We start from the raw sequence: 23,542 nt of genomic DNA on the forward strand, positions 1-23,542 counted from the left end.
ATGCAGGGCACCAATTATTTCTCTTAAGTAAGTTGAGGCTGTACAGTCATTTTTTTTTACCTAAAATTTATGACCTTTCAAAAGTTGGGCCAGTTTACAGTTTGGCAATGTTGCATATACACTTTAAAGAAAAGTTGGGAAAAAAGAGACGAAAAACTGATGAAAGCTCAGTCGAAAACACGAACGGTGACGATCCTAGCCTCAAAAAATTGCACGGGAAACAGATTATTATTAATATAATCTCAGCAAATCTAATAAATCTGAAAAAAATTGACATCATTCAGCAAGCCTTGCTCGTGTTGCCCAAAAAATTTCATATTTTTAACACCATTTTTAACGGGGATATCACTGAATAATGTGTCTTGACTTCCATAAGATTACAATTATTATTATTTGGCCCAAATTATTGATTTTTCTCAGTAATGACGCTCCTAAACTGTCTGGAAATTTAACTGATTTTTTTTTACACTTTACTTTATAAGATGCAATTGGTTTAAAAGCGATGACATCATTTTCATTCTAATGCCTCAACTTAAACTTTTGAAGAGGCCTAATTTCAGTTTATACAATAATATTGGTGTTGAGGCAGGCACAGGCCAAATAGTGCAATGGCAATGACCAACCGTTAATTATTATATTGTGGCACTTGATAGCTCCGAGTTTCTTTGTAAAAATAGTTTTTACTGTGGGAGTGAGGGGAGGATGATCAATGGGGTGGTGGTAAAACGACATACAAAAGTAGGATTTTATTCAACAAATGTACAAAGGCAAAATAAAATAGAATATACAAATGGTAAATCTTTGAAAATTGGCTGTGGTGATTAAATTGAAAATTGAGAGAAGTGCTTAAAATTGTCACAAACCACAAAAGTCAATGATACGCCAATAAGTACTTGTTGAATTAAAACAGCTTGACAACAGTAAGAACAAACATTGTTTTGTGCTTGGATAAAACACAAGGAACTTTTTGATTTGCTTATGATTTGTAAAACGAATAAAATCTTATTACACTTAGCAGTAAAAGAGTATCAGTGATATTTTCAATGAATTCATATAAGTATAGTAATAGTAATAGTGATCATAATATGTACACGAATAATCTAATTACATATTGTACATAACATATGTACAGAGTGAAAGATATTTACATTCAAGTCATATCATATTGTACTAAAAAACCTTCATGAGTATGCAATGATTGACTCGTTTGGTGGGAGATTTTTTTATCAGTTTTCGTTTTTCTTGAATAAATTTTCCAAATTATCAGAGATCGAAACAACCGTCGAGAAAGTTTTCCAGCGAATGATACAAATGCGAGCGATACTGGGCTATTCCATGGTCCTCGTCGGTATAGGTCTGTGAAGTAATGAAATTATTGAAAAATTGAAATTGTTTTTAATGAAATTATTTTAAGATATTCTTGGGTTTTCCTAAGAATTTGTTGAATCACCTGTTGCCTGAATAATATATCTTTCTGCTCCAGCACCTTCGCTAACATAAGAGACTGCTGATAATGAACATTATCGTCCAAAGTTCCATGAATCAAATAATAACTGTTTGATTTAATGTTTTGAGCTTTGTTGAGTAGCCGAGCTTGCTCGTAACCACCGATATTATCGGTGACGGTCGGTAACCCCATAAATCGTTCTGTGTAAATTGAATCTGTGAAACGAAAAAATATTGGCATCGGACATGATTCAATCTTCATTTTCACGCAATATTTTTTAAGTTTCTTGAGATGAATTGTAGCTTGCGGATTTATGAAAACATATTTGATTTTTCAAAATCATAAATATAGCTCGATATTTATGCAACGTAATCTATAATCCGGAAGCCGATTTCTGATTTATCGAAACCTTGGAGAGTCTCGGGGTTTAAATCTGGCGTCTCAGTTATCTTGAAACCTTGCCAATAAAATTATAAAAGCGCCATAGTGAAAAAAATGAAAAATGCTCGATACTGTAAATTTCGTTTTTTTCTCATACTTGGATAAAGAAATATAAACATTCGAAGACGAGCACGGAAAATGATGAAAAAAACACACACATAAATCCATCGAATATCGTTGATATTCGGAAATGAAATGAATTTAATTCTAGACGTAACCTCAGTTATATAGGTGTGAAGAATTAATATTTTTTATTTTTTGGAACGTTAAATACCGTAAAGTGCCCAGTCGGTGACGGGTGCGACAGACATTCCACATTTGAATACGCCGTCAAGATCCATCGCGAGACTCATTCCGGCTGCATATCCACCGTAACTCCAACCCCAAATGGCAGTTCTTTGGCGGTCGATAAAAGGAAATTCGTTTTGCAAGTGTCTGCGAAGGAAATAAAAAATCTTGAGCCACGAACGTCTCGACTCTCCAATTTGAATGAGGAATTCTATTCACGCGAGGGTTTACAGTCGACTAGACTTTAAAAGTTTTTTAAGCTCAAACTTTGGAGTTTTTGGGTTTTGTATTGATCAATAAGTTTAGCAAGTGTTTGACAATGACAAATAAAAGCTTTTGAAACGTGACTTCGATTTGCTCAAGTACTTGGAAAAAAAAAAATTTCGTTTGCGCGTTTATTCCTGAATCTTTTTTCGTCAACAAGAGCAGGGGAAATAAAAAGGAAGAATGCAGAATTTAAGGCCAGATTTTATAAGCAGTGCGGCAGAGAAGGCTGTTTTGCTGGCTCATCGCGTAAAGCAGCAACGTAACAAACGGAAGAAGAACGGAGAGGAAAGTAGTAGAAGTAGAAGAAGAGAAAAAAAAATATGGGTGTATTGAAGAATTGGAATTGGGCCAGGAGATCGTGAAATCGTCGAGAGTTTTCTGTCTGTTGCAGCGTTGTCGAAATTCTGGAAACGCGCACTTTCGTAACCACAGTACAAATATAACTTTGTTGGCTTTATAGCAATTGCGTTTCTTTTTCGACCGAAACGTGTCGCGTCTTTTCGCTCCATAAATCTTGACAATTGTATGAATCCTAAAATTTGTATTAATTATAATAATAATAATAATATTTATTTGTTTAAGATCGTAGACCTATTACAAATTATCTGTTTTACAGGCTACGTTTTACAGATATAATTTTATGATTTATCTTACTGACTAAGTATAAAAGCTCGATTTTTGCAGCTTAAAGTTATGAAGGCGTATATATTTTTTATGAACTCTGTGGGAAGTATCTCTAAACCTGCAGGGTAATCGAAGTAAATATTAGTTAAATATTTATCCCGTTGTGGTTTATGTAATTTACATTCATTTAGAATATGTCTTACAGATTCATTAGCCTTTTCATCACAGAGTAAACAAATATCTTCTCCAGAAAAACTATATCTAAAATTTTTAAATTTGAACGAAAAGAAATGTTTGCCTGCTAGCCTGCATTGAGCCATGACTCTCTTGTGGGCTAAAGGAATGTGTTGTAGCAAATAATTTTCACATGCTAGTACATTGAGTTGTTTGATTTTTTTATAATCCAAACTATAGGATGATAGCATAACTTTTACAGCGTCGGCACGAAATCTTACGCTACTCATTACTTCCATTGCAATGGGGATAGCCTTCTTAAGAGTGTCTGGCTTCATATCGTTAAGAATATGATCTAAATGGAATTCTTCTAACATCGATTTCAAGGTGGTGAACCAATTGTATCTTTTGACGTTTTCTTCTGATAGATCTAATGCTATTAGTTTATCTAGGCTGATTCTCGGATAACGGTTTGCGGGCATTTTGAGGATTCTTACAAGATAACCAAGTGCTCTTTTAATAATGAGTAATTCTAATGGGTATCTACCTGTTTCAATTCTGACCATGTACTTCGGAGTGGTAGGAGATATTGCGAGAAGGGACTTAAAGAAGCGTTGTTGTATTATTTCAATGTGATTGGTGTAATTTAGCCCCCAAATCCCTGCACCATAGAGTAATGTTGATTCGACAACTGCTTTGAATATTTTAATATTCGCTTCCCAACTATTCATGCGCGTGGCTATCATTGGAGACCAAACACTGCCGATTGCAAGTTGTGCTCTTGAAACGAAGTGCGATGCAGCCATATTGAAGAGTCCTGAGCGAGAGAAAGGGACACCCAGATAGACATACGATTTGACAATTTCTAATTGTTCATTTTTGTACCTGAAGGGCCGTGATTTTCGAATTCTTCCTGCTTTTTGGCATATCATGATTTTCGTTTTCGAGGTATTAACCACTAATTCGTTATCGTCACAGTATGCTTCGAGTATGTTTAATTTGTTTTGTAAGCCTATCGCGTCCTCCGCGGTTATAATGAGGTCATCTGCAAATAATAATAGTTCCATATTCTGTTTAGTTTTTCTACATCCTTTCTCTATGAAGAAATCCTCTATATCCGCTAGTAATAGTGAGAATAGGATCGGGCTGGCCGGGTCCCCCTGTAGCACCCCTTGTGTGGTTTCTATTTCTCTAGTTCTGTTACATCCATTAATTCTTACCTGAAATCGAGCACATTCATAATAGTTTTGTAATACTGTCACCATTTGTGTTGAGACACCTAATTTTAGTAATTTTTTCCACAACACTGTATGCGTTACTGAGTCGAAGGCTCTCTTGAAATCTATAAAAGCTAACCATATTTTCCCTCTTGGTTTGCTCACTGCTGTACTTATTTTTGTGTTCAAAGTAAATAAATTATCCTCGCAGGAACGTTTTTCTCTGAATCCTGTTTGTGCTTCAGGGATTATATTATTCTGTTCTGCCCATTGGTTTAGTCTGTTAGCCAAGATTGTTGTGAATATTTTTGCAAGCGTGTTTGCAAGTGTTATGCCTCTGTAATTCATTGGATCATGGATATCGCCTTTTTTGTAAAACATTATAACCTCTGAGTTACCCCAATCCCTCGGTATTACTCCCGTAGAAAGCGTTCTATTAAATAAGTGTATAATATAATCTCTCCATTTGGGCGGCATAGCCTTGTAAAAGAAACTCGGAATTCCATTCGGCCCTGGTGCTTTATTCGCTTTTAACTTTTTAATATTTACCAACAATTCGTCTGTTGTGATTGGATTATCTAGTACTGCATTCCTGGCTCTCCGTGGAATTTCCAGATTTTCTTCTCGGTTCGGCAGTATTGACCGATAGAAAGTTTCCCACTCCTCACATGATATTGGACACTTGTTTATTTTCCTTTTTCGAAATCTATTAACGACACCCCAGAAATTCTTTGCATTTTTTACATTTGAGACTGCTTTTGTGACCGATTCAAAGTATTGTTTTTTAGTTATTTTTACAAGTTTGATATATGTTTTCCGTTGTTCTTTAAATTGTATTTCACTACCTATCGTTTTATTCTTTATCCAGACTTTATAGAGCTTTCTAATTTCCTTTTTTGTTTCTCTACATTTTTTGTTAAACCATGGCTTATCTTTTCTTCTTATTAGAGCTGCCTTTGTCATTTTCCTGACCATTTCTAGTTCAATGGCACTGCTACGGATCGCGGTTGTAATGTGACGGCTTACTTCATCCGGGTTCTCGCTATATACTATTAATTTCTTATTCATGTTCTCCCAGAAATCTTCATGTTTTTCAGGTTCCCATTTTAGAATTGGGTTAATCATGTTTATACTATTTTGTTCATTCGGTGTGTTGGGTGTTGACACGTCTAGCCATACCTTAATTGGGAGGTGGTCAGAATTGCCTATATTCAATACTGCGAAGTCATTAATCCACTCTATGCAAGCCACATTAATCCAAACCATGTCTAACACACTACTACCTCTCCCAATAAATGTAATATTCCCGTTTGGGTCTGCTTGCGTTCGTCCGTTAAGTGTAAAAAGTCCCAGTCCAACGAGGTTATCTACGAGAATCGAGCCATTATGATTATTATACTTATCACATGACTTCCTTTTGTGTGATATTTTAGACGAATATACTATGTTTTCATCTATTTGATTGTTCAGTCCGATACGACCATTAAAGTCACCACCGAGAATTATTGGGATGTCGTGAATCTCCATAAGATCTTGAATGTAATTTGTTAACATTGTTAATCTTTCATTATAGTGATGTTCTCTTATATATACCGTAATTACTATTACCTCAAGTGCATTAATAGTACATTTTATCGCTATCCATATGTTACTTATATTTAGTACTGTGTAACTTGAGACTAATTTTTGGTTAAGTAAGATACATAACCCCCCACTGGCTCTACCTGCTGAATAGTCTTTAGATGCCGGACTAGTTATAATGTCATGCACATTGAAAAAAGAATTCGACAAGGCGATTGAATCATCCAGTCTCCATGTTTCAGTCAACCCTATAATTGCGCAATATTCAACATCTTTTTCAAATTCGTCTACTGTTAGTTCGAAAAGATTTTTTAACCCGTGCACATTCCAAAACATGATACTCTGTTTCATAGAAGCTTCTCTTGTTTGTGTTAACCTCAAGTTCTCATTTTTATTATGATTATTACCCTCTCTCACTGCCGGATTGGTGTCGGTTAGTTGATGTTCTTTGTCGTCTTGTGTCAGGTTGTGCTGTTGTGCCATCTCATTACCGTCAGTTGTTGTTTCCACGCTCATTCTTTCATTGCAGACGTCGATTCTGTTATGGGTTTCCCTCCGCCAGATGTCAGTGTCGTAATTTCCTTCGTTCCCTTTATCCGTGTCATTAGGAACGCTGTTGTTCGTTTGTTGTTCGGTTACGGGTAGATGGCGCATTGCGCGATGATGGTGATTTTGGGTGCTGTGCGTCTTCCACAAGACCGTCATACTTCCATATATAATTTTTGCCATCAATTTGAAGTTTTTTGTAACCGATTTTGATTTGTCGCCCATTACTTTCCTCCGTTCGAGCAATAGCTATAATATTGTTCTGAATTTGGCGTTCTCGCGGCGTACGGTCATGTGTGATGTAATATGGCGAGTCTTTCAAGCGATTCCTGTTGTCCATAACCCTCTTTTTATCATTTGCTTCTTCCAGTTTAGCTAAAGTAATCCCGGAGTTCCCGTCTTTTCCTCTTTTCCCAATAGGGTATGCCTCCCTGATTTTTACTCTCACCTGTAGTATTCTTTCAAGAAACTCCTCTACGCTACCTTTGGTATCGTAGGGCTCGAGCTTGAGTCCATGAATGACGATGTTCATTTTTCGATCTCCCCTGTCTCTTGCTTCTTCTTTTTCCTCGAGGTAGTGAATTTTTTCTTGTAGAACATTTTTTTCCTCCTCCCATTGTTGATGGTGTTTTGTAAGATCGTCTTCGATTCTATTGATGCGATCCCATGCTTCTTTCGCCTTTATGCTGTCCTCAGTCAGTTTCGTAACCATGTCTGTCAGATTCTCCAGTTTATCAAGGATTCTGCTTAGATCCTGTGAATTTTGTTGTTCTTCGCTCGAAGTGTTTAACCCTTCTCCTCCACTTTTGGTTTGAGATTGAGTTTTTCTCTTAATTATATCCGTGATTTTCTGGGTGGATTGGTTTTTTTTCCCAAGTCCTTGTTTCGTTTCTAAATTCTTACCCGCCATAATCGTCAGTTTTGTTTCACTTGCAACTCAGATACGCGCGGTCTAACCTCACTTTTTACTATCTTTCTGTTTAGCTTACAGGTTATATTAGACTAACGATCTTTTCTAACATTTAGTGATTGTACTGTTTATTTCTGAATTGATGTTTATTTTAGGCACTTATTAACAAGTTTGTCACAGAAAATCAACGAAATTTTACGGAAATTCACAGGAGCTTGCTAGAGTACGTCTACTCGCATCCGTATTAATTATATTTTGATATATATATGGGCAGATTCATTACTTTTCGATCGCAACCTGCGCGCTTAGGTCAGTGATTTGGAGTGAATTATCGAAGAAATGAGCGATATCGAAAGGTAGCTTTGTCGCACGACTGGACCAGAGTCTGAAGTTTTCTTTTGAATAACACTTTTCATCAATCTTATATTATTTGACGTTGTGGACGTAAAAGAATCACCAAAAGGAATTCCTTAAATTGAATTTCGTCTGGACAAGAGTCTTAGATTAAGAATTTCGTATTTTATGTTTTGTCACCGAAAACTTGTTTATAGTGATTTACGTAGGCCAAGCCTTCCTTTCGTTACCAGAAAATCATTATCGTTAAGAAGTGAATATGAGGACGAATATTTTACAGAGACAAATCTTGTGAACGAAAAGCTATACCGAATGATTAAACACCAAATTTTGAGAAATATCTAACCTTGCCATTGTTTCAAATTCTAACTCTTTTCTATAATAAACTATATATTGTAATTCCAGACCTGGACCCTTTGAGATTATTTTGCTCCTTCAGAAAGCTCACGCCCCTCTACCGAGAATATGAAAACCCTTCTAATCGGTTCGATTCTTGAAATTATTTCATTGGTTACAATTATACAAATTTTATCGAGGAGAAATCCTCGTCTGGCGCCCAGTAAACAGTGAATTTAAATTGGCGCTTAACTCTGGGACAAAGCGTTACAATATATATATATATTAGGGTGGTTCAAAAAAGTCGACTATTTTTATTTCTTCAAAGCCCGGGTTTCAATTATTGCAGTGAGGTGAAAAAAGATGCCTGACAAAATTTGGGCCCTTAAAAAAATTTTTTAGAGGTCGCTCATCGCGGTTTTCTAATTTCCATTTAAATAACACGGGGAAGACGTTACTAGCTGCTTTTGAATTTTATTCCTCGGCAACGAGTGAGGGTACGACAACGCCCAAGGTGGTTTTTTGTAGGGATTTGAACGCTCTATAAAAAAAAGTCTATAATAAAAATTGAATAATTTATAATAATACTACATTACGAGGTTATTCTTAGAGGAAACTGCAATTTGCGTCGAGTGAATCGTTATATTAACAAAAAAAAATTCCAAGTTTCATTGAGTCATTAGGTAATGCTTATTGGTAGTGAAAATTCCAAAATGCATCGGATTTTTCCACCTTCCATTTATAATTTCTTTTGGGGAATTCATTTTTTTTTTTAGGAATGCAATATAAATACGGATTCAAAGTTATTCGAATTAAGTATGAATTGAAACGTCTAATGTAATTGAGTTGGAAAAATTGAGTGGAAATGATGTTTGGAATAATGGTTCATAGCTCTACAGTAAGGGCAACATCCTATAATATCGGCAGAACGGAAAAGGACATCTGAATTCAGTATAAATTGAAACGTCTAATGTAATTGAGTTGGAAAAATTGAGTGACAATGATGTTTGGAACAATGGATCATAGCCCTACAATAAGGGTAACCTCCTTTTCCGTTCTGCCGGTATCATAGGATGTTACCCTTACTGTAGAGCTATCCATTATTCCAAACATCATTTCCACTCAATTATATTAGACGTTTTAATTTATACATGACCCGGCGTGTGTACACAATATTTTTCGGTGCCCGGTGTGTATACTGGGTACTTTAGGGAACAGTCGAGTTTACATAGTTTTGTAGGCTTCCAAAAAATCTGAAAATTTCTGGGTTACTTATAGGAGCAGCTACCTAACTCAAAAGTTCAAAACCGTTGTTAATAAAAACCATAAATTACCTTTTTTCCTATTTTTTTAAATTCACAACAAGGATGGAAGAAAAATTTCATTTTCAAGATCGCAACGGAACCTTGTAGGACATTCATTCCAGTTTTCAGAACTGCCCTTGAATTTCCTGTGCGATCATTGGTTGCCGAGATATCGTCGATCAAAGACAAAAAAGTTCTTCTTAATTCAAAGTTCAACATCTCAGCAAAATATCGTCCTACCCAAGTTTTTAAAAAAGCAAATTGAAGCTGAATAAACCAGCTATCCGGTCTATACCATGGCTTAGTTGAAAAAAATAAATTTACGCTTGTGGAATTGATAAAAAAGCATAAATGTTTGCAAATTTTTTTCTTGCACTTTTTCTTAAAACTGCGCAGAACATGTAGCTCTGCATTTTTTTTGTCATAAGATCTTGAAATTAGAAACTTAAAGCTTCAAAATGCGTTTTTTTAGACATCGATACGACCATATTTCACTGAAATACAACATTTTGAAAAATCACTAAAAATTCGGAAAAATCTTTTGATCGATTAATTTTTTTCGTTAGTGTAGTATGGAAGACCTTATTATTTGATCTGGATATTGAATACTAATATACAATAGCTTCGAAAAGTAGGAAAAAAAATTGACACATAAACGAGATTTAAAAAACCGAAATTTCTCCAATCATCCAGAAAAATTGATATTTGAATTCAATTTCATGCTTACAGGCACATGTCCCTCTTACCGGTCATAGCTGCGGCTTTGCGTAGATTTTTTTTTTTATCATTTGGAATCGTTTTGGGGGGCGGCGCGATCAATTTTTTTTTTACCCATATTAAGGGCCACCCTAATATATATATATATATAGGAGAGATTAGGGCAAAGTGGAACATTTCCCGAAATTTTCTTTTTTTTTGAAAATTGATTTTTTTTTCGATCAATAAATTGAATTATCAGCTCAAGATAAGCCGGGAAATAGTTATTATTATTAAAAATATTGAAATTTCCAACATATGTGATATTTATACAATTTTATCTCATTTATACGATAACTCATTTATACGGAAGAATGACAGCGGCCAGGACTAAAAGTAACCTACGTTACTCTCCGTCCTTTCAACTATCTCTATGCCAAAAACCAAGTAGATTAGTTACTTAGTTAGGGTGTGAAGGAAGGACAAACGAACACACTTTCGCATTTATAATATTAGTTAAGATTAAGATTAGGATTTACTTACGTAAGTTTTTATTTTTTAAGTCATGAAATCCGAAACTATTCATAACGTTTAGATTAGATTTAACTTAGTTGCTTGAATTCAAAGTCTGATAACGGTTTACCCATTAGGTTTATGAGAAAATTACATGAGCGTTTTTTTGTAGAGAATTTAATTTTCTACAAAAAAAGTTTTCATTAAAATTGTGGAAAAATTTATTCAACAGTTTTATTTGAACAAAACGGAAAAAAAAATTTTTCGTGTTATTTATGTGGGAAAATGAAAATCTATTGAACGTCTCGTAGAATCAAAATATGGAGCTGCCCTTGCAAGAGAATTTTCGTTACATCTCTTAGAAACTTTTGAGATGATAGGAGAAAAAAAACTTTTTTTTTGGACCAGCCCAATAATCGCAAATCTGTCGTTGAACGAATTTTCAAAAAAAAAGAAAATCATCGGTCGCTCCGGTTCTGGGTACTATTCTTAGACTCAGGATTCTATTGTTTCGAGTCTTATTCGTAATTGCCATGCGGGTCTCAAGAATCCAGAGAGCTCATAAAAAAAAAACAACTTGAAAAATCGGACCGATTGAAAAGTGAGCAGAAAATGGGGCATTTGGCTAAAGTTGAAATGAGCCGAATCGATAAATCCGCGGGGTTGAGTGTTAATTTGATAATATATTTACCTCGTTACGTTGATTTGATCGAAAATCTCAACGGTTCCCAAGTTTCTATAGCCCGCGAATAGCATAGCGTTGCCCTTCAAGCCAGAACCTCTACCGTCTATTGCCGCATAAATAATGTTCTTGTGGGTAACCAGATAAGTTCCCCAGTCGACGTTGAACTTTTCGGTAACTTGGTACGTATCGGGACCCCCGTATCTGAAAGGATACCGCTTGTGTCTTATATATATATATAATGCGTATACATTCTCGTTCTTGTACACACCCTCCAATTCGGGAATGTATAAATATATGAATAGAAGGTATTGAGAACAAGTTTGAGATTGTGAAATTTCTATTCATTAACGGAAGGGCTATTCGATATATGCACTTTATGACTGGAGTCGTGCTATCGTTAAAACAGGCCAAAGATCCAATTACCAACTTCGCCGCGACCCCGCTGTTAGTTCACAATCAACGAGCTTTCTCATGTGACAACGCTAATCCGATTTTCCACCAACAATATTAATATTAAGAACATATCCAATTGTCCTAATGGCTCCATGCGCTTTCAAATTTCACTCGAAATGCGCTTTCAAAATAATCATTACTCGCTAAAGTTCATTGAAATTTTTCTTTTTCATGGATGCGGCGTCTGTTATACCAAAATGCATTGTTTATTCAAACTTTAAGTAAATCTTTACTTTCACAAATGAATAAGTAATTCTTATCGTGAAATCTCGAATGCTCTTTCGAGTTCCGTGACCATAATGTTAAAAAAAAAAAAAAAAAAAAAAAAAAATCGCATTGACCTTCGATATAACGGCGAATAATGTTATTTACATTGATAAAGTTCATTATCACATTGTGACGACAAGTGCGTAGACAAAATATGATAGCGAAACGTTGACGTTTGTCTTGGAACATGCAGTCGATTTCGAATGCGCTTGTTTCTTTCTTTTAAATACTCGGCGTCATAGCAGAATAACCTAACGTGAATTTCAAATAACTATTTTGAACGTTTGATCGATTCGAAGGAACGCTTCTGATCGGTAATATAGAAAAAAAACGAATTAAAATTTCCAACGATATTCGCGTTTGAGATACTCACACATAAACCACCATCGGATATTTTTTAAATCCTGTCAGATCAGCATCGGATGGTATGATCATTCGAGTTTGGGCCTCGAAACCGCCAGGTAAGGGGACGCTCGTTCTTTTCACGAGAGGTTTTGCTTTAGTGGCCATTAAATCGACCACAGCCTTATTGTCCTCCCATATAAAAATCTTCTTGGCGTTCTGGTAAAAGAGAAAGGGGTAAAAAATGACGTAATTGATTATGGAAATAGGATTCGCCACAATGGAAGCTGTAAATTTGGCGAATAGCTAAAGTAAAACCGAGGCGAGTAGGTATATGGAAACGAAGAGAATGAGATTCGCATGAAATCACTCGGAGAGCTGATTTTTTCTCTCTCAATCGTAAAAAAAAGTGCGAGAGCCTCTGCGCTCGTAAATCGAGTCGTGAAATAACGCGTTTTTTTTTCTCATCCTGAGCTTCTTCCTTCAACCTTTACTTTTATTACTACATCTTTTTATTTTATTATCCGCATTGCTTCCGGAGCAGTAAAGCAGAAAATTATGAAGCTCCACGAGAAAATGTAAATTTGGTGAAAAATTTGAGTTTTTTTTTTCATTGGCGAACCCAGAGGAAATGTGAGCTTTCTTTTTAAATACGGGACGACGTTTGGCTGCCTTTGCGGTTATTTTAACCACTTTTTATCGGAGCATCTGACAATATTCGAGTTACCGACCTTGTTGTCGAATATATAATTCGTAGGAACTGCTGGACCGGCGCAGGTCAAAATGTAGTAACCATTGTTTGTTGAAAACGTTGCTGTGTTGTACAAACAATTCGAGTCGGTATCCTCGTTCTTGACGTTACAACTCAAACATTCGGTCTTTTTGTATATCGTAGACAAACGATACAAGTGCTGTTGCCCCGAATCGCTTTCAGTTGTTGCCAGATAATATCTATATATTGAAATGATATGAGGAAACGATTTAAAAATCGTTTTTATTCCGAATCGATCGGTAAAATAAATAAATAAATTTCATTCGTTTTAACAAACTTTCTAATTACATCAAAGAATTTTTTTGGTCCCAAGATACTATTTCCGTAACAACAAATGTTCCACTGGTCAAAGCTGTGACGGTTGGCTTTTCGCTGATTGTATTGTTGACAATTACTAAATGCCTCCAACTCGTATTGTCCGATTGCTCTTGAGGCAGGATCAAAAGAAAAGCTGTTCCATCGTTGCTGAAGTGAGGCGATTCGAATTGCTCGACCCAACCATTTGATTCTTCGTACGCTAAGGCCTGTCACCCAAAAAGTTACTTATTCGATTGTAATCACTCATTTTTTCATCTCATTTTGCTATGTATTTGGTAAATTGGTAATCCCCCTTCGCAAAAACATGAATGACGATAAGTTTTCCGGTCGAAAGTACTTTATGAGGATTGCAGAAAAAGCATTTCTGTTCTTTACTGAAAACTATTGTTAAGGGTCAAGTATGAGGAAGAAAAAAAAATAAATGAGAAAGCGTGAGAAAGGATGAATCAACTGTAGCAGAGCAAATTTCCGAACCGTCTTGTCGTTGGAAGCTTCCAGATTGTAAAAACTGAAGTAAGCTTTGCTTTGAACTCTGTTCATCCACGTCGACGCTATAATATTGTCAGTTGGAAATGCAACGGAGGCTAAAATTCTCTCTGTGTAAGAAAGCTCCGCTGGATGTTTGATCTCATGGAGCGTCACATTGTCTCTTGCAGCTGCTTCAAGATCGACGTAGTAAAGTTTAACGCTCGGATTAACCGTTCCTGGCTGGAGTAAAAATAAGGTAACAACGAGGCAATAATAATTAATCGTCCCATGAACTCTCCTTTTGATTGATAGGCCAAAAGAAAATATATATTACCTTGGGATAATGAATCGGTATCGCCGAGGTATACTGAAAAGATAAGCTTCCGGGATAGCCGTAGAATGGTATATTCATTATAGGTGTGTTTGAATCGTCGAAATATGCGAATGCCAATTTTTTGCCATCCGGCGAAAACCACATTGCCTTGTTGGAGCTTAATACCTCCTCTGAAATAAATTAGACGGCTATGAGAATCTTCTTTTCTTCCTTTATAATAAAAACAACTTTCTGTTCTTAAATTTCATTCGGCAATTCGTATCAAGCAATATGAGAACGTTTGAGATTCATTGGACCTAATACTTCAAAGAGTCGCACTCATTCATCATCATGTTTGAATTAGTTTCTTCAAAGAATCTTCCGAGCCCTTGTTATTTATCATTCATTTTCATTTAAAAATCTACATTTTCTCATAACCAGACGATTCTTCGGCTTTCATCGCTCTGCTTCCGTAATATAAAATTATACAAAGCGAACCAAATATTAATTAGAACATTAGAATTTCCATGCAGGCTGCTAAAAATAGATGTACAACTGACCCTCGTATACCCAATCGGGTACACCGTTGTAAATACTTCCGAAAATTCCAGTCGACGTTATTTGGTAATCATTGTTTATTTCCGGCTCTGGGCGATAAAATATATTATTTTGACTGACGTAAACTAGACCGTTGCCTTGTGGTGCCCATGTTGCTAGTTGCAGATTCGTCGAGTTTCCCACCGTCAACAAAGTTTCAGCACTGTCGTTTAACAAAAAAAGGGGGGATTTCAGTTTTAACGATGGCAGAAAAACGTTCAACGAGTCTTTTCGTTTATTCTTACTCGAGAAAAATAGGAAGAAAAAAGGTTCCGTTATTATTTCCTAATCCTGATGATGTATATGAGCTTCAGGAATCGGAGCAACTGTATTTTTAATGAGATTCGTACCGCAATCGGCCATAATATTCTCGTATTCGTCGAAATTAAATTGAGATTAAATCCGGTGATGTCACCGAAAGGGAAATTTTAAAACATACGATCAAAATAATGAACGAAGCAACGTTTGAAAGTTGGCAACGTTAATGATGTGAATTTCCTTGCTGCGGGAAAACTTCATTAAAACTATAAAGTTTTTCACTCGTTCATCGGATATCTTTCCGAATAACGAAAAATTCACTTTTTTCAATGGAAGTATTTTAGTGAAGTTTATTTACCCTCATCCCCTCAACGATATAAAATGTAAAAAACATGCGAAAAACTTTCGCAAAATTAAATTGACGTGGAATAAAGTAGCAGTTATAACATTTTTCGTGAGATCGAAAGCGACTGTGAATCGTTACCAACTGATGAAAAACTTTAATCACTCAATTGATTCATATGGCATAAATTCAATTTGCTCGTATTATTAGGTCAAAAAATACCTATACGCATGTATACACAAACTACGTATACATATTTTATGGAGAAATATGATGAAACAGTACAAACATTATGCCGCGACAGGTGACGCGTATCCGCAAAATATCGGCTGTAAATTAATACGGTTGACGGGGCTTGCGACACCGAATAACCGTGTAATACGTGAAAATATTGGAGCCACGAAGTTTTTCAAACGAATCTTGATTCGGCAAATAGCTGCAATAAAACCGTATAGTATTGAATCTGCAATCGCTATTCAATGATCGAATGATACTATATTTGATCAGTGTTATATATTCGAAAAAAGGCATTCATTTTTTTAGCAGTTATACATGTTTTGTTTCACTCACTTTTTTTGAGAGAGCTTTTTCTCTCCCGTACTACGGTAGAAAAGTCGAGCAAATGAATCACAACACTCAAACTCGAGTAATCAAAAAGTTATCGTGGGGGAAAAATGAACCGTAGTTTTCACTGAGTTTTTCATGAAATCGTAAGAGAGTCGCGCTGTGCAATAGTGTCTCGCAGAAGCGCAAACATCGCAACCGACGGGATGCCCATCTCGAACAAATTTTTACAGCATCGAACAGCAATAAACTGAATCTATTCTCATCGAAATTATGTAAACAAAATTAGCGAATTGTTGAAATAAATGAATTTGAAAAAAAATTTGATCGTTGAATGCACTTTTATCGATTTGCCAAAATACACTACTGGAAACAATTAAAGGAACAAGAAATTTCCGTCAATTTTTTCCCAATATTTGAAAGGCTGTATCTCAGTCAAAAATAGTCATATCACGATAAATAAAGAAGCATTTTTAAGCTTTGTTCTTCGACTTTGAAAATATCCGGCCATTTTTTACTCACAAATTGCGGATACTGAGGAATTTTATGAAATATCTCGAGAGGAAAAATCTGCAAGTTTTTTATTTTTTTCCCGAGTGGGCACAGTCTTGAAAAAATTTTTGCAACCCAAATCAATATAAGCATCGGGTAGCTTGTTCATTGACCTTCAATTTTGTTTTTTAGAAGTCTCCGTGCGATTTTTTATTCCGGAGATATTGATGGTTGAATAAAAAAAGACATTTTCGTATTCAATCATTGATATCTCAGCGAAAAATCATCGCACAGCAATTCCAAGGACGGTTTTGGAAACTTGAATGAACGCACTATAAAATGTTTACCCTATTCACGAAGAAATTTCTATTGTTCTATTGTCAATATTCATTTGAAAAAAAAAAGTACAAAATGGCAATTTACAGCTGTTCAGAAAATCGACTGCAAATTTACGAATATCAATGAAATCACTCATGTGAAGCATCATTTTTACAGCTCGATGTATCCACAATAACTCTACCAATTTGCAAGTTGATTGGGCGAACCGTTTTTCTGAACCGTTTATAAAAAACGGGCCAAACATGCATTTTCAAATGTACGGAAACTTGAAAAAAAAAAAAAAAAAATCGAAATTTTTCGGAAATTTTGGTTTTTTTTTTTTCTTCGTTTTTTAAATTTCGGCGATATTTGATGTGAAGTTGTAGGAAAAGTCAACGAAAAGTCGTCTTTTTCATTTTAATAATGCTTGTGTCATTTAAGGAGGGTGGCTACCGACGATACAATGTTGCCATGCTAAACCATGTTAAATACATTAAAAATTTCAAAATGATAAGAATTTAATAAAGTTTGGTGAACACATTCTTTGGGGCCAAATTTGACAATACAAATTTTTTAAGATTTTTCTTCTGTACAGTTATCGAGTAATTGATTAGTAAAGTTCAAGTTTATAAGCATAGCGTTTCCATATATATAGGTATACATTCCGGGCATAAGAAATCTGCTTTAATGCGTAATTACTCGATAACTAAGCAGAAGAAAATTTTGAAAAAAAATAGTGTCTTCGCACTTGATGTTGAAGAACATTATCACCAAATTTGATCAATTTCTTATAATTTTGACGAGTGTAGCCACCCTCCTTAAGGCCCAGTAATCGTGTTCCATTAATTTTTTGCAAAACTTTGATCTCGGGGCAAAAAGACGCATTTAAAAAAAATTCTGTTTACAAAACGGAAACTTATGGAGCTATGAACGAGGGCTGAAACGACCTGATCGGTTAGTGATTGTGGGAAAAACTAAAAAAACTCGAAAAAAACGCATTTTCCAAAAATTCGTACCATTGCTATTTTTCGAATTGTAATGGTGATTCTCAGCAAGATAGTGGTTATTAGAAGATACTTCCTGTATGAGAAGGTCATGCGCTGCTGCATAATTAATGTATTTTTTGTAATTGTAATCAAGAATGACGACTCTACGAATTTTTGAAAAAACACGATTCTCAACAATTCGTATCGTTAAGTTATTCGCATGTATCCGTCAGTTTTCGTTTCATAAACATAAAATCCCAAAAAACGCATCTTTTTCCACTAATTTGTTATTAAACAAAAAAAGAAAATCCGAAATTCTAGTAGTAAACTATGGAGTTGTTAATATCAGGAAACCTTCCAGCGTGTGCGATGGCACTCGCAGTTATCGGGTTATACATTTGTTTTTAATCTAGTGATTTGAAAACCCCTTTTCCTAGTCTGAATATATAACAGCATATGAGAATTCGCGAATTTATATAACCTACAAATGTTTCATATCCCCAGTGTTTCCGTATACTTCAGAATCTCCCTCCCATTGTTCCAGTCGCAATCAGCGACTACAGCAAAAGTAGAAACTTCTTGGTTCACATGTTTATAATGATTATATTCGTGTAAACTGTATAAACTTAGAGTAAAATGACTAATTTTGCAGCATTATTTCAAATCTTTATCGGCGGTAGACTGCAATATTTTGTTTTGTGGACGATTATTTTTTCGGGAAAAGTACACAGTATTTATTTTTTCTCATTACTCAACTGTCGTCTACATAGTTTAGCATATGGTATCGAGAGACGCCAAAATTTGACAAGGCAAGTTAAGACGTGTCCATATACGCCACGACGTCTAATTATTTGAAATCTTTTGTGTAAATATATAAAAAAAATCTTGAAAAGTTAACATCGTCCGTACTTGGCTAGATTAAAATGATATGAGGTTATTTTTTGGAAAAAAAAGATTCATTAAACAATTTTCACCTCAAAGTGATAATAACGATTTCGAGTGATAATTTTATACAGGAGGCTGCAACTTTTTATTTTGGTGTTTTTTCCTCATTTTTATGTCAACAACACGGCGCTCGAAAAAAAACTAACTATAATAATGATGCTCGGCAACAATAGAGGCTTCACATTTTGATATATCGAAATGTCTTTTTTAAAAAAGAATTTGCCGTAGCCATTGCATTTTTTACAGGTTAAATAAATAGCCATATACTTGTTTGTAAAAAAAAATACATGAAATTCATCAATGTGTAACGGACCACTGTGCAAAACAACCGGTTTCTAGTTTTCGACTGTATACTTTCTTTTAGTTTCAGTTTATTTTTACGTTCCGTCCATTTATTCGTACATATCATTTTTTTGCCTCGTCGCGAATATTTTTTGACGTTTTTCTCGGTTTGTTGCGTGTCCCTCTTAATTGGAACAATGGAGAAGTGTATAAACGCACATGTTGAGACCGTTGTTTCGTAACAATCCCGGTTTAATTTACTTTAACTGTAGAATAAACAGCAGTGTTATACCGCTGATGCTTCTGGCTTTGGTTCATCCCTACCCTTTCTGTGGTCTTAACAATGTCGAAATGTGTCAATTGTCACTTGTATCGGGGTGCTTTGTCTGCAGCACTCTCGGCTGACTGAACGAATGGCAAATTACGACGACAAATCAAGCATTACTGTACATATTATAGACTCGCTGCAACAAAAGTAGGATAATATCTTGATAAAAGAGAAAACCGAGTTCCGGCTCACCGAATTATCATGGCTATTTGAATATGTAAATGCGTGTGTACGACCGTTGAAAAATGTGGAATTTCCAACTGCGAAAAAATCTTCGTCGTACGTGCCAACCCGACAAACTTGTCGAGATTTCTCGTCGAGAAATATCGTTCCGACGAGAACAAAAGTTGTGATTCGAATTATCATTTTTTATTTTTTCATCGAGAAAGATGAATTATTATCAAGCTTGCATTTGTTTACATTCAATTCTCTTGATATTATTTTTTAGTCAAATCTTTGTGGTGAATGCATTTTTTCATTTGGAGCATGTCCTTTCGATTTCTTATGCAGATTCTCGATTGCATACAATCTTCATTTCGAAAGAAATGTGTCGATAATACGGAACAAACATTCTCTCGATTTTTCGCCCCGACGTGGTTGAATGACCGCGCGTTTTCTCACGTATTACGCAAAGTGGATTTCGATCGAATATTGGAGAAAGAAAAAATTGATGATGAGGTAATAACTGCTCGATTACCAGTCTTGTAGGAAGAAATTTTAACAAAATGAAATCTTGCGTTTGAGCCGCATCTACCACATGATTTTATGAAACTCCGTAAATTTTGAAATATAATGAAACCTAATAAACTTTTACACGCAGTTGAAACTGGCTGCTTTCTACGAAAGTTCGTCTAATAATTCGCTACACGAGAAGTTGGTATACTTTAAAATTCATTATTTATTCTGTAATACGAGTTTCACAAGGGAATACGATGAGGCTGATTGAGAGGTACTAAAAAATTCATTAAATACGAAAAACTGTGTACTTACAGAGTTTCCAAATTGACGATCGTGTACTGGGCCAGGTAAGTATATCGGAAATACTGCAAAAAAATATGAAAGTAATGATAAAAATCGTACCGAAAAATCGGATATAATATTTTCTTCAAAAGCGTATTAAGGATGCGCAGTAACCGTTTGTTTGATTCTCAACATCATGCAGCGATGTTTGAAGATCAAATTGCTTTATAAATGTTATATAGGATTTTTTCATGTTGAAAACCCATTTTATTTACTTATTTTTCGATCTTTCGGATAAGAGAGTCTGAAAACAGCCGTTTTTCAGATATTCTTGAGTCACGATGTTCGTAATGGGAAAGTGGAGGCTCCGTTTCTAGGGCCATCAATGGAAAACGCAGAAGAGGGAATCTTTTTTTTCCCCTCTTATTACACGATATCAGAAGCGCTAAGCGATCGGAGAATCGATTATTCATCGTACTATGCGAATGAATAGTACGCAAAAGACATTTTACCGATAAATATAATTTCGTGTCGAAGAGGGTGCGATAGCGTTTAGTATATCGTGACATTCCTATCAATATTGTTCACCTTCCCTCCTCCGATGTGCGAAGGATTGATGGTCGTCCAACGCTATTTTGGTTCCGTGAACTCTTTTCGAACCGGAGTGGGAAAGAGAACCAGCGAGAAAAAAGATCCATTAATCACGGACCGTTTCAGGGGGTAGTGGTCCAGTTGCCGATGATTGGAGTATTCTATATAACGATTCGTTTCGTCCGAGACCGTGTACCAGTGCGTGCGTACGTTTGCGTATAGTAAATGTCGGTTATATATTTCCATGTTTCTCAAAATAGTTACTGTTGTCGAATACCAGCGGTATTTAGAAAGTTTACAATTTATTCAATCAAACTTTCCTTGTATTTACCAATTTCTTTCGTCGCAGTGTATACATGCGTCAAAAGTTGTTAATAAATTATTGATTTAAAAATCGTTCGTCAAGTGTATGAAAGTTATTACGACGCTGATTGAGATTTAAGGAAGTTGAGGCATCAGAATGAAAATGATGTCATCGCTTTTAAACCGATTGCATCTTATAAAGTGAAGTGTAAAAAAAAATGAGTTAAATTACCAGACAGTTTAGGAGCGTCATTGATGAGAAAAATTAATAACAATTTGGGCCAAATAATAATTGTAATCTTATGGAAGTCAAGACACATTCAGTGATATCTCTGTTAAAAATGATGCTAAAAATATGAAATTTTTTGGGCAACACGAGCAAGGCTTGCTGAATGATGTCAATTTTTTTTCAGATTTATTAGATCTGCTGAGATTATATTAATAATAATCTGTTTCCCGTGCAATTTTTTGAGGCTAGGATCGTCACCGTTCGTGTTCTCGACTGAGCTTTCATCAGTTTTTCGTCTCTTTTTTCCCAACTTTTCTTTAAAGTGTATATGCAACATTGCCAAACTGTAAACTGGCCTAACTTTTGAAAGGTCACAAATTTTAGGTAAAAAAAAATGACTGTACAGCCTCAACTTCCTTAAGAGTATGGATCAGTCGACTAACTTCACTTGGAATTTTCGAAATCGAAATTCTTTTACACAGTTTGACCGATTAAAAAAAGGCTTTGTCAGCCTACGCAGAACGATGGCAAATATCGACTGACAGAGCCTTTTTTAATCGGTCAAACTGTGTCGAAGAATTTCGATTTCGAAATTTGCAACTATCTCTCTCGCACTCATGGTTGAGATATACCATCTGATTCATCCTCTTAACATCGTTTTTATTTGCGACGTTGTTCATTTCCTGACCTGAATAAGTCTCTCGTGCTACGAGAAGCATAGAATCACTAGTGATTCAATAGGTTTTGTTGCTGAATGGTACGGGGGACATGTCCTCGAGTTACTCCTATTATATCGAATTTAAGAAGATTTCTCTTGCACAAGAGCATATGGCGTAGCATTACGGAGGTAAAAGATATTTTGAACGTTGAATATTGAGTCTCTTTGGACGGAACAATAATGGCGGTAAGATGATAAGCGTTATGTTGATCTCGCAAAATCCGTTCATTCATGGAGGATCTTCCTTGAAGTGCATGATGTATACAAAGTACAGGTCGTTTTGAGTTCAACGGTCGTCACTGAACGGGCACAGTGCTCGCTCCCTATGGAAGTTGAAGACAGGGAACGAATCGATAGAAGCTGTAGAAGCCCCGTGAAGCATGATATTTCTTCAAAAGGGTCTCTGACAACATTTTTCTATCCTGCATCGATCGTTCCTTATGCAGACGGAGCAGTTTGATTTTCGACTGTACAACGTGAGGCACATAATTTTTGGAATATTTTTCATCTGCTCTCTGGCTGATCTCACATTCTGAAGATGGAAAATTTTCGCGAGAAGCTGTTTGATGCCTTACAACATCGATATATATCAAGTATTTTTGTTCCAGCTTCACTTTTGTTTGGCGGCGTGCTCGACCGGCGGTGTAACAGCTTACGATTTTATAACAATTTTTATAATAAATTTATAATAATTTTTAATAATAATATATATAATTTTAATAATAATAATATAATAAAAATAAAATTTATAATAAATTTATAATAAATTTATAATAAATATATAAAATATAATAAATTTTAATAAAAAAATAATAAAAATAACAATTTATAATAAATAATATAAATGCAATAAATTGCATTATTGGCAGAAGATTTGATGCGGAGGGGAAATAGTTTCTTTTAAATTCAAATAATTTTGGTGAATGATTAAACTTGGGACTATTGACCACGGAACTTCTGGCACAGCCTGTTCACATACGTAATCGTTCGTGATGGAGTTAATAATAGCTTTGAAGTAACGTTTGTACGATTCGGACGGTTTACTCGCTCGTATGTAAAGTGGTGTGTCGAGTATGTGCCTTGAAATCGCTTTGTGAAGGGTATTGTAGGACAATGTCATACGCTGATTCAAATTCTGCTGGGCTCAAGGAAACTTGCGCGCTTCATCCAGCTGTATGCATTGTCTGTTCATTGCCAGAGGAACGGAGGGAAGAGTTAGGAGGGGCGAATGGGGGTGGGCGCGGAGAGAAGTGTACCCCTTTCCATTGTCCTCTGTTAACATATATTCCCAATGCACCAGTTCACTTCTGTG

General features: G+C 35.5%; 1 protein-coding gene across 6 annotated transcripts in view; it reads right to left on the reverse strand.

Moving 5' to 3' along the window:
• Positions 1-731: 731 nt before the first annotated feature.
• LOC122410556 (venom dipeptidyl peptidase 4-like) overlaps positions 732-23,542 on the reverse strand; it is a 53,296-nt gene continuing 30,485 nt past the window's right edge. For all 6 annotated transcript variants that reach the window (XM_043418762.1, XM_043418767.1, XM_043418766.1 and 3 more), the window contains 11 exons: positions 20,420-20,472; positions 14,877-15,076; positions 14,338-14,507; positions 14,010-14,243; positions 13,506-13,741; positions 13,177-13,396; positions 12,477-12,664; positions 11,390-11,584; positions 2,163-2,323; positions 1,451-1,662; positions 732-1,356 (listed from right to left, as the gene is read on the reverse strand). In XM_043418762.1, the coding sequence (XP_043274697.1) occupies positions 1,264-1,356; positions 1,451-1,662; positions 2,163-2,323; positions 11,390-11,584; positions 12,477-12,664; positions 13,177-13,396; positions 13,506-13,741; positions 14,010-14,243; positions 14,338-14,507; positions 14,877-15,076; positions 20,420-20,472 (1,962 nt within the window). In that variant the 3' untranslated portion in view covers positions 732-1,263. The remainder of the gene's footprint in view (positions 1,357-1,450; positions 1,663-2,162; positions 2,324-11,389; positions 11,585-12,476; positions 12,665-13,176; positions 13,397-13,505; positions 13,742-14,009; positions 14,244-14,337; positions 14,508-14,876; positions 15,077-20,419; positions 20,473-23,542) is intronic.

Source organism: Venturia canescens, chromosome 5 (genome assembly GCF_019457755.1).
Source record: "Venturia canescens isolate UGA chromosome 5, ASM1945775v1, whole genome shotgun sequence".
NCBI lineage: Eukaryota > Metazoa > Arthropoda > Insecta > Hymenoptera > Ichneumonidae > Venturia > Venturia canescens.